This window comes from Gavia stellata, chromosome 16, assembly GCF_030936135.1.
Source record: "Gavia stellata isolate bGavSte3 chromosome 16, bGavSte3.hap2, whole genome shotgun sequence".
Classification (NCBI taxonomy): domain Eukaryota; kingdom Metazoa; phylum Chordata; class Aves; order Gaviiformes; family Gaviidae; genus Gavia; species Gavia stellata.
Window position 1 is genome coordinate 22,100,295 of NC_082609.1, and position 17,362 is coordinate 22,117,656.

The following is a 17,362-nucleotide window of genomic DNA, read 5'->3' on the forward strand; positions in this document are numbered from 1 at the left end:
AAATATGGATCCTTTTCTCCTACATAGTCAAGAGAGGAGAGCAGAAAACAAGCTCTTGCAGCTAAAAGGGAGAAAAGAAAGGAAAAGAGAAAGAAGAAGAAAGAAGAACAAAAAAGAAAACAAGAAGAAGATGAAGAAAACAAGCCTAAAGAAACTCTGGAACTGCAAGAAGATGATGATGAAGAAGAAAATGATGATGAAGGTAAAGACCAAGTATTTCGATGAAGAATGTAGTTGTGGGGGTGCCTTTTTTTAACCATCTAGGTAAGGGAATCTGTTTGAAAGCTGGCTTCTCTGGTGCTGTGACACTGTTTCATAGCTTCTGCGCTGGTTCTTCCCTCTGCAGTCAGAGTTCCTGACAGAACTCCTTTATTCACTTTTTGGTCCCTCCTTTGTTAACTTTTTGGTGCCTCCCTTGTTCCCAAAAGTCTTTCACTCTTGGAGGATTTACAGCTGAATGCGGTGCAAATAGTCTGACAGCTCAGCAAGGAGCACAACTTCAGCTGTAGTGTCTTCAGTCAGGGCACTGATTTCTATATGTTTTTTCCTGTATGTTTTTCTTTCAGTGGAGCAAGAAGTTCCTATAGAGCCTCCTAGTGCAACTACTACAACTACAATTGGAATTTCTGCAACTTCAACTACTTTCACAAATGCCTTTGGGAAGAAGAGAGCTAATGTAGTGACTACCCCCAGCACAAATAGAAAAAATAAGAAAAATAAAACAAAAGAGACTCCTCAGAATATGCAGATAATTTTGCCAGATCAGCATATATCCCTAGCACAGCAAAAAGCAGATAAAAATAAAATAAATGGAGAGCCAAGAGGTGGTGGTGCAAGTGGGAATAGTGATTCGGATAACTTGGATAGCACAGATTGCAATAGCGAAAGTAGCAGTGGAGGTAAAAGCCAAGAGCTGAACTTCACAATGGATACAAACTCCTCTGAGCGGCGCTATGCCTCATTGCTTATCCCCTCTCAGGAAGACAAAACAAGCACCTCGGCTTCCAAAACACCAATGAGGTGAGACTGCCGTATTGCTTCCCTACTGTTTCACAGGGTTCTACCTGTGCCAATGTAAATTTTCTGTAGCTTAAGCTTTACACCAGTTGGTACGTTATTAAAGTCTTGAGAGACTTGAGTTTGCTTTATTTGCGTAGCTGTTTATATAATACTGTCAAGTTTGTTGAACGCAACCTCTTTAAAATGGTAAAGATAAGATTATTTTTTTTGGCATTACTGGCTAGTTTTTAATACTACTTTAGCAAAACAGCCAGTTTTCTCTCTGCACTACTTCAGCATCCATGTTGCATTGTCAACTTTATTAGACTAGATCTAAATTCGCAGCATATTCACTTTAAAAAAAGCAAGTGCCAGCTTTACGTCTAATCTATTTACAGAAGTGGTTTCATTACCTTTTGATTGTTTTATGGTTTCATCATTAACTCATTTGAATTGCAATCTCTTTGTTTTAAGGAGGGAAGAAGTTGATGACTCTGAGCATTTCGCCTGCCAGGTTGATGGCCAGTTTGATTTAACTTTGTCGAGCCAGAGGTGAGTGTCAAAAGAACTCGGTGAATGCACAGGGGCCATATGAATGGTTTGGAAGATCATTCAGTTGCCAGGGAATGAGCTAATAACTTTTTATAACACCACTTTCTGAATAGGTCATTGGTCTGAATCAAAACGCTTAGATCCTGTCTGAATCTGTAGTTTTTGCTTATTTTTACATACAAGTAGTATCAGTCTGATTCTCCATAGTTTTCTTTTTTCTTTTCCTGCATTAAGGGAGGGTAGAGCACGGGGGGGTTGATCTGCAGGACACCTGGCTGTCTGAGAACCCAGCTTCAATAAGAACGCAAACATTATGGGATCAAAAAGGGCAGCAAGCGAGAGGGCTGTTGCCAGACTGATTGAGGCACTTGTTTTGGGAGCAGGAAGAGAGTCGGGATTTTCTTTTTTCTTTTCTTTTTTCCCCAGATTAAAGTTAGGTGCAGAATGAGTGGATTTGTCGGCCCTAGTGGTAGGGGGTGTGTGTTTTGATTACCCTCAGGAATGTTAGAAATTGGATTTTGTCTGTGTTCAGTTTTATTGAACATAAATTGTTTCTGCCTTGGACTTTTTGTCCAAGGTCTCCTACAAAAGGCTTGGAATCCTGTGCAGTTCATTACAGCAGGACTAACTAAATGCATACTTCTAACTCCTTGTTAGAAGCGGTGCTTCTGTTAGATAAAGTATACCTAAGAAACAAGACAGTATATAAATGTCAAAAATGGGTCTAGTATATTTTATTAACTTCTGCAAGTGCTCTTTGGCTCTTGCACTAAGCAGACTTCATCTGAAAATAATTTCTAAACTTGCTCTTCCTGAATTCCTCATCTCTTTAGTCATAGGCATGCCAATGACAAGGCTACTGTAATTGAAACTTAAACTGAGGCTTCATAACGATGCTTTTTTGAAAACATACCTAGACATTTTCAGACAAAGCAGAAAAAAGCTTTTAAAGTCTACTCTGGAATCGATATTCCACAATGGACTTCATTCTTTTCTTTCACATACATTTTCTTGTTCTCTTTACCTCAATCTTACAGTTATCTGAGGACAGGTAAAGTTCTCCATAGAACTTTCAAATGCCTTGGGCAGGTGTTTTATCAGAGAGCTAGAACTTACTAAGGTAAAGAGAGAAAATGCTGCCATTTTAAAAGGCTTATTGTCTAAACGTTAACTTTTCATATAATCAGTACGCTTGGGTTACTTAAATGTGGATAGATCTCTGAAGTTTGTATAAAGTGTAGTATAAACAAACAGTTTGCCTGCAGGAAGACACAATGAACATTAAAAGCTGTAAAGAATGGGGAATAAAATGGATGAATAAAAACTTGCGTATAGTAAAGAGGAGGAGTGATGCTTAGCAGGATAGCTGAAGCATGAAAAATTTACAGTCCTCTGTAAATTTTCCAGCTATGCCATGGATTTGCTGGGTCGAATCACAGAAGGCTAGTTTTTCAATGACCCGTGAAGATTGCTGCCTGTGTTTCAGTGCTGCAGATGAACTTGAGCTCCCAGTGCTGCTTTTTTTTCACTTCCACATAGATCAGTTAGCCTAACAAGAGATGGCCTATTCTCTCTCTCTTTTTCTCTCTCACCCAAACTTTGCGTTGTTTTTATCACTAGACTATTGCTACAGCTGTATTAGTACAGGTATTGATATTTGGGCACTGGCTTCCAAATTGATGTCACTGGGACTTAAATATGCTCAAATATCTGTGCCTCACTTACCCATTCATAAAATGGGGGGTGAGGAATAGAAGCACTTTCCAGGGAGTCTGTAACAATAAGAGCTGGAAAACAGACGTTTTCAAGTACTTGGTAAAAAAGAGACATTATTAAGAAAAGGTACTTCGGTAAAAAGCCATCCAAAAAGGGGAACACAGTATAGACACATAGTCAGGATGTGCCTAAGCGACTGTGTACCGCCTGTTGTAAACTATTTCAATCTGATGTCCTTAGTGCTTCTGGTATTACTTCATTCAGTTTAGCACTCCACTTCTTGGAGGAAGGGTATAGGCTGTGGTCTAAAAGGTAAATAAAACTACCTATGAATTCACCCAGCAGTTGTTCCAGGTAGAAAATAAGAATGAAAACAGTTCATGCTAGTAGTTTTAAGCTGCAGAAATGTATACTGTAATGCTGTCATTTTTTCTGTAATTTGTAATCGGCACGTTTGTGTTCCCAGACTTGACGGTGAAGGTCACTCAAATTCTTTGTCAACTGCTTATAAGCCTGTTTCCCTGCCTCTGACCTCTCCAAATGTAAAGCTGAATCTGACTAGTCCAAAAAGAGGCCAGAAAAGAGAAGAAGGCTGGAAAGAAGTGGTTAGAAGGTAAAGACTTTAATTCTACGTTTAAAAACTGTCTGTGAGCTTTTTATCTTGCAAGTTATTCTAAAATATAGAATGCCCAGCGAGCTTATTTAATTATTTAATTGTATAATTAATTTATAGAAAATCTACCCTCCTTACTCTTCCAGTGCTGTGAAAACAAATTGCAGTCCTAATTTGTAGTAACTCCTCACTAACTTAACATTAATATGACGTGAACATTTTATTTGGCACCGAGGTTTTCTTTAGCTGTGACTTCAGGGGCGTAAAGGACGTGGGGATAAGATAAAAGGGGGAGGGAGCGGATGGCAGTGAAAAGCTCCTACAGCGGATGATTGCTTGCACATCAACTAAACGTAGGATGGATGTTAGCCGAGTAGAGGAGAGGTGGATGATCTCTTCAAGGCTAAAATTTGTTGTGCTTTGGGCAGTGACCTTAATCGCTGATTCCATGGAAAATTTTGTCACCTTAAAGTGAGTGCTAGAAGTGCAATTTGCTTTACAGAAAATTTTTAAATCTAACTTTCTCTTTGAAAACGTACTGGTGTTTATTATATGGCCATTAACACCCAAGTATCTTTTCTGTAACCTTTATGATGTCTACTACTTGTAAATAGAAATGATCATCTGGCTTTCCTTTTTTTGTTCCCTTTTATCAAAAAGGAGTACAGCATGAACATACAAGTGCCAGATGCTTTGGGTGCACTTACAATGTCCTCCTCCTGTGTTCTGCAGTGGTAGTGACGAAATATGCTCATTTGGGAGAATTATAGGCTATGTGCAAAGAACGTAATTGTAAGGAGGCTTTAATGGATTCAGATTAGTAGAAGCCACAGACTGTTCTTAATAAAGTTTAAAAAGGCAGTTTAATCTGAAAATGTAAGTGTTTAGAGAGTTGGTTCGGTCTCTGCCTCTTGTTGTGTTCGCAAATGGGGTTCTCTGCTGTGACATGGCCTTGCTAAACGTATGGTTGCAGACTGCCCACTGCTTGGTGAGTTGCGCAGGCATGAAACCGTTAAACAGGCAACTGACTTTATCAGGGCTGCGCACAGACCCCACCATTGACCCTGGAGCTGCTCCATCTCTCCTCCTGGGTCTCTTGAGTCTCATAGGCTCAACTCAACTGCTTGGTTGGGTATTGGCTGCTCTTCTGCTGGAGGTGGTGGGGTTCTAGTGATGGCATCCAAAACCCAACCTTTCCTCATCCCTGAGGAATCGGGCCTTGTGTCATAAAGAACGCATCCATAAAGTGTTCTGCACTGGTGTTTGCTGTGCCCTGACTGATCAAAGCACGCGTCCTGCCAAAGAGCTGTTTGGCGACTTTAGATGCGTATGTAAAATGCCCGGGAGCTGCGTGCCTTCCTCTCCTAAAGTCTCTCCTGGTCTCAACAAGAATTTTCCCCTCTCCCCGCGAGTAAACCCCTGGCTAGAAGGGATGTCTGTCAAAGAAGTAACCAATGAAAACATCCCTTCTGCCCTTGACAGGCAAGTAGGCAGAGTTTTGAAAGACCCTCCCCCTAGCAACACTCTGCAGCCAACACCAATTGAGCAATTTCAGCTGCAGAGAGGAGGGCGCTGCTGTTCAGGAGCAAAAAGGTACTGTTCTGGGCACTTCTCAAGGTAAAAACCGTCGAGCTTGGCGGGCAGGGAGGGAAGGCAGTGGGTGATGGGTGGGTGGGGGCCTGGGCACTGGGGTGAGCTCTCCTGGAGGAGGAGTGTCTCCATGGGTGGTGGCGGGGGGTTCCTAGTGGGCTGAGGTGGAAGCAGACCAAGGTGCGCTTAGGAGCCGGGTGAGTCATGTGGGTGCATCTGGAAAGTTAGGTGATGATGGAAGCTCTGGTTTGGGGAGGGGGTGACTGGGATGTCTAGCTTGAGAGAGGAGCCTTGGGAGTGGAGGGGGGAAGAAAAGCCCAAAGCATGCAACAGCCTTGGGCGGAGAGTGGGTGCGTGCTCTGAGGACCTGGTTTCCGGGGATGGGGAGGGTTGTAGCACACTCTCCTGGCAGGAGAGGGAGAAAGAAAAAACACCTTGGCAAGATGAGGTGATGCTTTAGAACATTTCCATGTATTTGGATGTGTTTAAAATGGGTTTCCTTTAAGTCCTATTAAGTGAGAAACAATTTCCTGAGGATCAAGTTACTTAAAAGTTTCCAAGACTGGAATGGTTAGGTGAAGCTGGCAGCCTTTTCACGGGACGGTGGTGATCTGTGCAGTGCTCAGAGGCACCTGCACTGTGATCACAGTGGTTTCTGAAACCCCTTTGAATCCCCTCTAATTGCTCAGTGTTGAACTATTGCATATCACTGGTGAGCTTGAAAGCTGTATATGGGCTTGAGAGGTCCAGCCTTTAAAGTTGGGACAGTGGTGGCCCAGAGAGATCTTGGCTGGGGCCTGGATGCAAGTATAGCTCGTGTTCAAGGACTTCCCAGTACTGTATGCCTGCACTGACCCACCAATACCATGTGAATTAGAAAAATCCTAAATTGACTTACTTTGCTGAACACATGGGTTACAATGTTGTGGCCTGACAGTGAGCCTGCTTCTGAAAATCTGTGCTGCCTTCACAGTGGCTTCCAGCAGCTCCTTAAGTCACAGAACTGCACAACTTAACCATCTGCCATCCACCGTTGCGTAGTGTTACCGATAAACTTTCAGATCTTGACGTCTGAGAGAGGTGGACACTAAAAAGGGCTGTGAAAGCAAGTGGTATTACAGAGCTGATCACTGTGAAAACACTGGAAAATCACCCTGTCTTTTCCGTAAATGATCACAGTAGCCAAGAATGGGCTTTTATATTTGAAGTAGCGCTATTTATGTAAATTTAGGTTGATAAGCTAAGGATTTGTCTCACATTGAAGGTACACAAGATAAAATCCAAAATTTTTTTCTGAGGCAGTGTGAGGGACATACCTCTGTGTTACAAAAGTAACACAGTAAATGCTTCTGGAGAATCCTCGTAAGATACTGAGGATGATGAGTAATTTGAGTGGGGGAGTTTTAGAGAGGCTCCAAAGGGTGAAGAAAATATCAGCAGAAAACCACATGCTGCCCTGAAACTTAAGAATATTGCTTCAGCCACCTGTCAGACAGCAAAGGATTTTTGTATGCCTTTAAAGTTTGAATACATTTCACAGGTTTGTGATCTTTGTGATATAGGTCAAAGAAATTATCTGTCCCAGCTTCTGTCGTATCCAGAATAATGGGAAGAGGTGGGTGCAACATCACAGCGATTCAAGATGTCACTGGTGCCCATATCGATGTTGATAAGCAAAAAGATAAGAATGGAGAGAGAATGATCACTATAAGGTACGGTATCTAGAAATGAAAGTCCTGAGTTAGTCCACAATGTCATTTATTAAGAAGTTTGCTTTTTAAGACAGGACATATTTAGCTTCTTGGTACTGGAGTAGAATATATATTACTACTGCCAAGATACGCTGAAGGTCTACTTCAAAGATAATCCTTAAGATAGGCAAAAGTCAAGAAATAACTTATTGGAGTAAAAATGCAATAGACTTGCAGATCAGTATAAAATTGAGGCTACGGAATGTTGCACAAAGTGGGGCTTCCTTTTGCAAAAGATAAATATGTTTGTATTTAATCTAGGGGTGGTACAGAGTCAACGCGATACGCAGTGCAACTCATCAATGCCCTTATTCAAGATCCTGCCAAGGAACTGGAAGACTTGATTCCTAAAACTCATATAAGAACACCTGCTTCGAGTACCAAATCAATCCATGCAAACTTTTCATCTGGAGTCAGCACTGCGACTGCTTCAAACAAGAACTCCTTTCCTCTCGGAGCACCGCCCCTGGTCACATCACAGTCATCAACACTATCTACTTTCCAGCCTACTAACAAATTAAACAAGAACGTCCCAGCGAATGTGCGCTCATCTTTTCCGGTGTCTCTTCCTCTAGCTTATTCTCACCCTCATTTTGCCTTGCTGGCTGCCCAAACTATGCAACAGATCCGGCACCCTCGCTTACCTATGGCCCAATTTGGAGGAACTTTTTCACCTTCACCGAACACTTGGGGACCATTCCCAGTGAGACCAGTTAACCCTGGCAGCACAAACAGCTCTCCAAAGCATAATAGTTCGAGTCGTGTAGGTAGTCAGAATGGAAATATTTTACAGACGGAGTCTCCTGGATTAGCTACTTCTAGTTGTCCCATTACTGTCTCTTCTGTAGCTGCTTCCACCCAACCGCTGTGTGTAACCAGTAATCGGACTCCCTCTTCGGTCAGAAAGCAGTTGTTTGCCTGCGTTCCCAAGACAAGTGCTGCAGCAACAGCAATCTCAACTGTGACGAGCACCTGTAGCACTCTGCCTTCAGCTTCCTCTGCCACCCCAAACAATGGGCAAGTGCCCACAGCATTTCTGCCATCTAATGCTCCGCAAACGCAGCATTCTGCACATAAAGCGGACTCTTTTTCAGCTGTCTCAGCACCTAAAGAGAAGGTGTCAACACCAGACCAGCCCGCTGCAAATGCATGCGCCCCATCTTCGGTTGCAAGTAGTTGCAGTATGTCAGCTAGCAGCAACTCAGGAGTCACCGAAGCTCGCCCGTCGAGCAGCCCTGCACCGCTAAATAACGTCCAAGATGAAATACTGCCAACCAGCATGTCAGAGATCAATCCTTCCATGTCGATGCCTTTTTCATCCAGCTCAGAAACTGCTCCTTTAAGCTTAGCATCACCCAGGTCAGTTGTTGCAGATAATCAGGACAACAGTAACTTACCTCAAGTAGCCGTACCAGCACCTCGAGTTACTCATAGGATGCAGTCCAGAGGTTCTTTCTATTCAGTGGTACCAAATGCAAACCTCCATCAAGATCCTCAGTCTATTTTTGTTACAAATCAAGTTCCTTTAACACCTTCTCAAGGTCCACCTGCTGCAGTGCAGCTTTCGTCAGCCATGAACGTTATGAACGGTTCTCAGATGCACATTAACCCAGCAAACAAATCATTGCCTCCTACCTTTGGGCCAGCAACGCTCTTCAATCACTTTAGTAGTCTTTTTGATAGCAACCAGGTGCCAGCTAACCAAGGATGGGGAGACTGTCCACTCTCTACCCGAGCAGCAGCTGACCCATCTTTCACTGTTCAGTCTACTTTTCTGAATAACTCTGTGCTAGGACACGTGGAAAATGTGCATCCTGACAACTCCAAGGCTCCTGGTTTCAGGCCACCTTCCCAACGGGTTTCGACTAGTCCTGTAGGTAAGTCATTAAGATCATACACTGGACAGAATTCTTTCTCCGGGTGTTACACTTTGATCATCTCAGACGGATTAAGAAGTAGTTTACGAATGACAGTTAGAGAATACTAATGTAATGATGAAGGCCTATTTTTATCGAGTGCTCTTTAAACTGTTGATGATTACTTTTTTCCTCTTTTCCTCAGCTCTTCTAGGATGTTAGGTGTTGGGAACATGGCAGATGTTGCATTGCTTGTCCTCTGTAAGACACAGGAATGCTTCCACGTGTTTGTAGTGTTCAGAGTAGCATTGATTTTAGCTTTTGGGTTGGAAATGGGACATAGGGTTGGGTGATACCAAACCTGAAACAGCGGGGCCGGGACTCTTGACAGGTTCCAGCTGCAGGAGTGACTGCATGCAGTTGTTCAATATTTTATCTTGACACTCCAGCTTGACTCAGTGATGGTGAACTCTCTACTTTTTGTCTCTCGATATGGCTCAGAGATTTTAAGAAGCCTATGTTGTGCTTTGGGAAATTCTGTGCAACTGCATGGTGTGTTTTATTAGGAAGTTTCTGTCCTGCTGTTAAGTATAGCAGTTCAAACTTACCTGCATTTATTTGAAATGGGTTAGGAACACTCACAGTGAGCTCCCTGCCCTTGCTGTGCTCTGCCTGAAGGTTTATTATCATCTTAGTGTTCAAACTATGTTGCAGGCAACTGGCTGCACCCATTTGGCTGGAAGGGACCCTCAAGAGATCTAGTCTGTGCCACCCTTCATTCTCGCCATAATGGCTTTGTGGTGCCTTGAAGCTGGGTAGCTAGTGAACCTTGCTTTGAAGTTGTTTTTACCCCCGCAGTGTATGTTAGATATTGGGGCTAACGCTTCAGGACTTGAATGCTGGATCGGGACAGGTCAAGTAGTTTGACTTTCAGACTAAAGGAGAAGGGGGCATTTGGAAAACGTGGTGGTGAGGAATGATGATTTTCAGCATTCCCGTTCCTCTCAGTTGATTTACAAATGTGCAGGACTTCTGAAAACCAGAACACTTCTCTCTGACTAGCTTTAACCACAAAACTGGGATGTTTGCTATGACTGTAGTTTTCTCAATAGTTTAATTTGGGTTGTATAGCTCTGCAGAGTGAGTGAATACCTAGAGCTCTTGAGCCACGTCCAGTCCCAGCGCAGTAAGCAGAACCAGATGTAACTAAGGCTGTGGAAGGTAAAGTAACTGGACCTTGTTCATCAGATAGGCTGCTAATAAAAGAATTGCCAAACCCTCCTCAGCAGACTGCAGAAACGCTTTATGTTGGCTCAGCTTTTGCTCTGCAGCGCTCTCAACTGGGAGATGGCTGTTGCTGGAATAACCCCCGGGGAAGGAAGCTTATGGCAAATGGGATCTGCTGATTTTTCTGATGATAGCATCCTGCATATACAAAGACAGCTGACTGGGACTTCCCATAGCAGCGAAAAATTTTGCTGTTCCCTTATGCTAAGATCATCTGTTTGTCATTGGGAAGAAGTTCTTGGTCCTTTATATATCCTTAAATGACTGTAAGTATTTAAAAGGTAGGCTAAATCTGTTTCTTCCGTCAGTTAGGAAGGTTAGGTAGATGCCAAGGAGAGCTTACGCAATTGACTTTGGGGACATAAGTGTGAAGCTCTTCTCAACTGAAGCGCAAAAATACTTGGACAGAACACACTTTTTCTGAGCTGGAATTTGAGTAGGATATTGCAAAGTGAAGAAGAACTGCAAATAGGTAGAGATGCAGCTAAAATTCTGCCTGGCAGGAGGTGACTGGTTAGTCAGGTCCTTAGTTGATTCATTTAATGTTATTCTGCTTAATACTGCTTTTGATGACCTTTGTTTCAGAATCTAAATTGTCTGTCACACAGGAGGAGGGGAGGGGTTAGGGGAGCCTGGGGTGAAGGGGGTTATTTTGAAGGTGTGATAGTGAGGAAAGGAGCGGGGACGGTATGCTGAGGACCTCTCCGATGCCTTCCCTTGGAGCCCAAGTGTGGTCCTGTGGTCTGTCCACCCATCTCATTCACCGGCTCTTCGCAGGGGAACAGACCTTTCTGCTCAGCTCAGCCTCTGAGGTGGGTTGAACTGGGGACTACCTTGGCTGTTTCCATAGGGTTCGGTGGCAGGTTTCATGAGATCTTGAGAAGGGGGGAAAAGGGCCAGTCCCTGCTGGCTTACACTTTGGCCAACAGCAGTGCGATGGACAAGGAGTGGTCTGGGCCTTGCCTGGCAATTCAGTACGCTTTTGTCTGATGAGAGGGAGTGGTAATGGCCATCAAAGCAGGTGGACACCGATCCTCTAATCTCGGCTGTGACTCTACACCTGATGGAGCAGAGGTTTGTATTCTGTGCCTGTCTTGCACAGTTGGGCTGTGGCAAATTTTTCCACAAATCAACTTCTCTTGGTGATCACCTCTAAGCTGATTTGGTGAAGATTTAATATAATTTGATTGTGCATTAAACCAGCTTTTCCTTAACAAGTTGTCACCTCAGTTTGGGTATTCTGCTTTTCTTATTCAGGGGTAAGCTCAGTTGCAGCTTGAGTTTTCTCTGATTCACTGGTTCCTTTGAGGCACAGATAAACATAAAGATCTCCTTGCTGGCTGTGGATCTGTTCTGGAAATGGCCTTTTGTCTTACTGTCTTTAGATCTCTTGTCCCAGCAGCTTGCAATTGAGGGCAGACTTAGCCCAAGTATTTGGGGAGGTTGTGGAGAAGACCAAAAGAATTCTATTTGTTACTACTTTCCTCTGCATTTTAAGAAGGGGTTTGAGACCTTGCTCATGTAGCATTAAAAGGTATCGCAAAATTGAAATATGCCAGCTTAGGAAGCGGCACATGAGTATGAAGTTGCATGAAATGGCTGGGTTTCCTGTTGTACATGGAGTGACCCAAGTGTCGTGGCTGTTTCTCTAAAAGTGAAGGTAGCCCTTGCAATAACCAATTTCTGCAGAAGTGCCTGGGGGCTTTGATAAACTGAATTTTGGAGAAAGTTTCTGTGAGATTGATACACCAGTCTTGAAAGCTCAGTTATGCTTTCAGAGCATGATGAAGAGTTTGAATTCGTGGCCCAAGTAACTGCAAAGTATGGTATTGCAAAAGGTTTTAGTATTACAAAACCTGATTTTGTTGGTAAGTACATAAATAGGAAGCTTATTACTGAAATCAGGATTCTGTAAATCATCGTTCATAGAAGCCATTTTTAATACTGAGCAAAGGGTTTTTTTATCCACTTTCACGAAAGGCAAGATAATGATAAAAAGTGTTCTGTACAACCTGAAAACTGACTACTCTGTTGAATTTGTGCATCTCTGGCTGTCACACTTCCTTCAACCTGTAGGAAATACACAGCAGTGCTGAAATGGTCTTGACTGTACAGTCATTGCACTGGGAAAGCTGTGTACCCATCCTGCCAAGCCTTCAAAAGACACGGCTGGGCATCTGTCTTCTGCAGAAGAGCTATTTTTGTCATAATCTCTGCCTTGTTCTCTGTTTAGGAAACCAGCAGTCCCCATGGGCAGCAGCAGCTCTGTTACCCCTTCTGTATGGGGCAGAGACTCGTGATCTTCGGTGGTTTGTCAGCCAGCTGGAAACCTGCTTTTGATGTGTGGTGGAATCGGTCAGCGTAGGGGCCTCTTGACTACCTCTGAGTTGACTTTTGTGGAGGGAGGGTTAGCAAGTCAGCAGCTCCGTGGCAGATGCCCAGGGAGGGCCCTCAGCTGGAGGTGTTGCAATCTGCTTACGGCTAGGCTCTGTGCTGGAGGCCGGTCTGCAGCTCTAGACAAACGCAGATCAATCAAACTACGTTTACAGGCAGCCTGCACAGGCATTAGCATCCTCCTCATAGCCACGGAGTCTCCAACTTTGCGCTGTGACAACCCCTGAAAGATTGTCCTCCCATGTTCAGGTTCCCCTCGTCTGAGCACCCCATGTTCTGTTGGTGGTGGTGATTTATTTCTCCTTGTCTGTAGTGGAGACTTCTCTTTTTTTAAACTTTGGGGTAGGGCTAGTGAGAAAAATATCTCCTTCAAATCCAGAGAGTCATTTCTGTCAATGTGAGCAGGTTGGATCTGGCACTTCTGGAAGCAGTAAATCAGGTTGACTTGGTTGATAATACTGGGGAAAAAAGACCTGGCTTTCAGGAATGTATCCAGGCAGTGAAAGGTGCTCTTCTAGTCTATGACCTAAGGTATTGCCTGTCACCACTGCTGTTTGCAGGCTGCTGTGGTGTACATAGGTACAACCTTCAACCTTGCTCTGCAGCAATATAGGCTGGTCCTGGTTGTGGTCATTTTGAAATGTTTAAATGGTTTTGAAACTAATCTTGTTTAATAGGCCCTTGAAACTAAACCCAAAACTCAGGTGAACATACGGCCATGCCCGTTTTCTGCTTTCAGGTAATAACGTGTGATAAGGGCTTTTACAACATTTTGGAAAAGTACTTAAAAGCTTTGGCTTATTAAAAAACTGTAATTCCCCCTTGCTAATAATTTTTGTGGGACTTTGAACTTTCTCTCCATCTCTCCCTTCCTCTCACGCATCCCTGTAGAAAGCAGCCCCCTCGCCTGTTGTGCTGTGTATCGTCAGCCCTGTTTCTCTGGACACAGCATGCTCTGACCGATCTATATGTGAATGTACCTATAGGATGGCAAAAACCGTACTGCAGTGAACTACTTCCCCGGTGCCGGATTCCCCTGGGACTTTTATAGAGCCCTGTATCCCTGTTTGACTTGTGTGGCTTTTTCGTAAGCAAAGATCCTTGCCACTCCCAGCTTTCCTCCTTTGCCCTCCCTGCTAAGATCATTTCCTTTCAGTGACGGAAGGGATGGCTGTTTTTGTTAAAACTTCAGGCCAAAACAGAGAGCATACAGAAATGCCTTCTGTCGGTTTCTAAGGGAGAATCGTGCACCTGTAAAATGAACTTACCCTGTGCAGATACCCCCAAAGGTGATGAGATGCTTTAATTATATTTGGAGCACTAGCTCTCTCTGGTGCTTTGAAGCAGGTTCCCAAAGAGAGATATTTAATCAAATTTATGTTTATTTCAGGCTTACCCTCTCTAGATCCATCCAACAGCTCTACAACTTCTTCTTCAGGTCCTTTGACAGGCTTTTCAGCAAACATACAAGGAGCACGGGTTTACCTTCAAGGGCCAGCGCCTGTTGGGACTCCCAGCTTTAACAGACAGCATTTTTCACCACATCCTTGGACAAGCGCAACAAATTCATGTAGGAACTTCATGGGTCTGTCTTAGTTAACTATAAATTCATAGCTATTGTCTTTAGTAGATTTTATAACTTGAGGGGACATTACCCAGTGATGCACAAAATGCTTTCCAGTTCCTTTTAGCAGCTGTGAGGATGGCATGCTAATCCCGGGCTGTACTATTTTGTGTTTTTTCCCATGCAAAATGCCATTAGTTCTGGTAGCATTACTAAAGGCATATTTGGCCAAAAAAAAAATCAGTCATCATAGGCTCTGAGAGGAGAGGGCATGAAGCTGTGGGGGAGCGGAAGTGATTATACCAAGCTAAAGATTCCCCTCCGAATAGTATAATAATAGGTGAAAATGTCATGTTTGCCATGGTTTGAAGTTATACTTGCCTTTTTTCTTTTTTTAATTGGGATTCTGGAATGATTTCGTATTACTTAAAATGTTCCAAAATCTTTAAGCATCATCTGAGGTAACAGTGGGTTTTCCTCCTAATGGGAAGAACATGGAAGTAGCTTTACAGAAAATACGGGTCTTTGATTCAGAATCTTAAGTGAAGAGGCTTTTCATGTCACTGCATGCAACTTCATTGCCACTCTGAGCTTAAGAACCAAAACGTTTAAATGAGTGCTCAAAGGAAGTTGGATTTCCTGAGAAGAGTCAGTGACGCTTCTGAAGTTGGTGGGACTTACGCTCTGATGTTACACACGTGGCTTTGGGAAGCTGTCTAATTTGTCTTCTGCTGGAAGTGGTGGATACCAAAACGAGGCTGTTTAGATATTTATGGTATTTTGGCTGATGTTTTCACCTCTTCCTGAAACTCTTCCATGTTTCTTATTCTTTCTTGTAATTAATTTAGACGTACTGCTATGTCATGAGAATATCATACGATTCTGATGGCTGAAAGCATTTGTGTTACAATGTTGATTTTAGAGTTAAAATAAACTCTAAACAGAATTTCTGTGAAAGACTTGAAGAATGCTTGCCAAAAAAGCCTTTAAAACCTTTTTTATCATTTGCTTTGAGATAATTTTGGGGGGATAGAGCGGGTAGTATTTATGCTTGCTAGCTTGTGTGCTTTGTGTGTAATTAAGCAAGAGAAATATTCTTTTCAGCAGGTGAATCTCCTATTCCATCAGTTTCCTCAGGATCATCTTCGCCCCTTTCAGCTGCTTCTGCACCTTCTAACTTGGGCCAGCCAAAAACGGGTAACGCCAATCAAGATCGAAAGGTACCCCCTCCCATCGGGACAGAAAGGCTTGCTAGAATTCGACAGGGAGGATCTGTCACTCCTACGCCCTTAGGAACCAACTTCACAGCTCCTGTCGGTCATAGCGGTATTTGGTCCTTTGGAGTTAACAGTGTATCTGGTAAGTCTGTTGTACAGCCTGGGGTAGCCTAAAGAAACTTATAGGGCCTTTTGAAAGTACTACATTTGAAAAGAAAGTTGGGAGAAGGAATAAAGTTCCACAGTCTCTAATCAACTTTCGTGTAGTACATCCTGAAGAGAAAACTGGTGGGAGAGCACGTATCAGTGAAAGGGCTGTGGTTTTCTCTCCTAACATAGGTGGTTCTCGCCCAACCTGGATTATCTGTCAGTGTACACTTGTAAACCCTGAGAACAGTTCAGAAATTTTGTATTGAATCTGTTGAATGATACAGAATTTAAAAAGTAAACAACTTCTATCTGTTAAGGGGGTCCATTTCCAAGTCTGACCCTTGACCTAAAAGGACAACTGCTTCTGTCTAAGCTTCTAGCTTGCTTTCCGTTAACATTTTAAGATGTTAGCTGTGGTGCAGCTAATGCATCCAGAAACACATAGTTGTGAATGCTGATTTTGCATTGATTTCCTTGTGACTCTTGAATAGTAGGAGGTAACTTCTGTTCCAGGCAGCCCCAGTTTCAAAAGGATGGCTTTGAAACAGCTGAAGTTTTACGTTCAATATCCTGACAGTTAGAGGTTCTTGTGGAAAGGAGGAGCTGCAGCATTTGAGGTGTAAAGGGTTTCCGTTGGTAACTTTAAAGACAAATGTTTAATAGTCCTCTATGTGTTATATTTTTCAGTGAAGCCCTCCATACTTTGGTTAACTTAGTGTCTCAGTATTGCTGTGGGTTTTTTTCAAGAAAAGCTTATATGTGCTCCCAGACAATGCTTGGACGTTTATTGGATCTTAACTGTTCTGCTGTGGACACCTGAAACTTGCAGTTCCTAGTAGTCTCCGTTATCTCCACACTTGTCTGGAGGATCAAGATGAATGTACATGCAGATGGCATGTGCCTGGCTGAACTTCCCTGGCCTCGCCAGTCTCTCTTCTTTCCCTATTTTTGCTCCTGTCCTGAGTGTGACTTTCTTCTGTGTTCCTATGGTACATGAGAGGATGTGGGAGCTGGAGGGAAAAGCAGTGTGTGTGCTCGTAGGCAGCCTTATACAGCGTTGCCTGCTGCAGCTTCCCTGTGAGAGGCCTTGACGGTACAGATAAGACTTGTGTGTTTTGCATTGTCTGTAATGGGTTATTAGCCTAAAAACTGCAGGTATCTTCCTGCTTTGCCTAGGCTGTGGAAGATCTGCCTTTGCTCAGAGCAGAGCCATAAGTACCTCTGCGGCTGCGTGTTTTCGGGGAGCCTTTGGGTGTATGTAGGTGTGTGCAGCTGCTGAATTCTACTCCAGAGTCTCTTCAATGAATTGTAATCAGCCATTTTCAATCTCCTCCTTTCCAGAAGGCTTGTCAGGTTGGTCTCAGCCTGTCATGGGAAATCATCCGATGCATCAGCAGCTGTCGGACCCGGGCACGTTTTCTCAGCATCAGCCAATGGAGAGAGATGACTCTGGAATAGTGGCTCCCTCGAATATTTTCCACCAACCTATGCCAAATAGTTTTGTGGATTTTTCTAAAGTAAGTTACAGAGGGTTGGATTTAGTCTATAAAATGACCAAGGACTTTGTGTTTCCTGTTCTGCCTTTTTACACTGTATCTGTATGCCTCTTCTACCGTTGCTTGCTGTGCCTAGTCCTGAACCTCCTTTCATCCCAGTGCTGACTAGAAAAGGTG

At 43.4% G+C, this 17,362-nt stretch overlaps 1 protein-coding gene across 1 annotated transcript in view; it reads left to right on the forward strand.

The window, feature by feature from the left end:
• Positions 1–17,362, forward strand: part of ANKHD1 (ankyrin repeat and KH domain containing 1) — a 115,218-nt gene that overhangs the window by 95,728 nt on the left and 2,128 nt on the right. The window contains exons 26-35 of the mRNA XM_059825630.1: positions 28–202; positions 567–1,020; positions 1,474–1,551; positions 3,734–3,880; positions 5,363–5,473; positions 7,033–7,182; positions 7,483–9,098; positions 14,149–14,343; positions 15,427–15,681; positions 17,031–17,206. Coding sequence (XP_059681613.1) covers positions 28–202; positions 567–1,020; positions 1,474–1,551; positions 3,734–3,880; positions 5,363–5,473; positions 7,033–7,182; positions 7,483–9,098; positions 14,149–14,343; positions 15,427–15,681; positions 17,031–17,206 — 3,357 coding nt within the window. The remainder of the gene's footprint in view (positions 1–27; positions 203–566; positions 1,021–1,473; positions 1,552–3,733; positions 3,881–5,362; positions 5,474–7,032; positions 7,183–7,482; positions 9,099–14,148; positions 14,344–15,426; positions 15,682–17,030; positions 17,207–17,362) is intronic.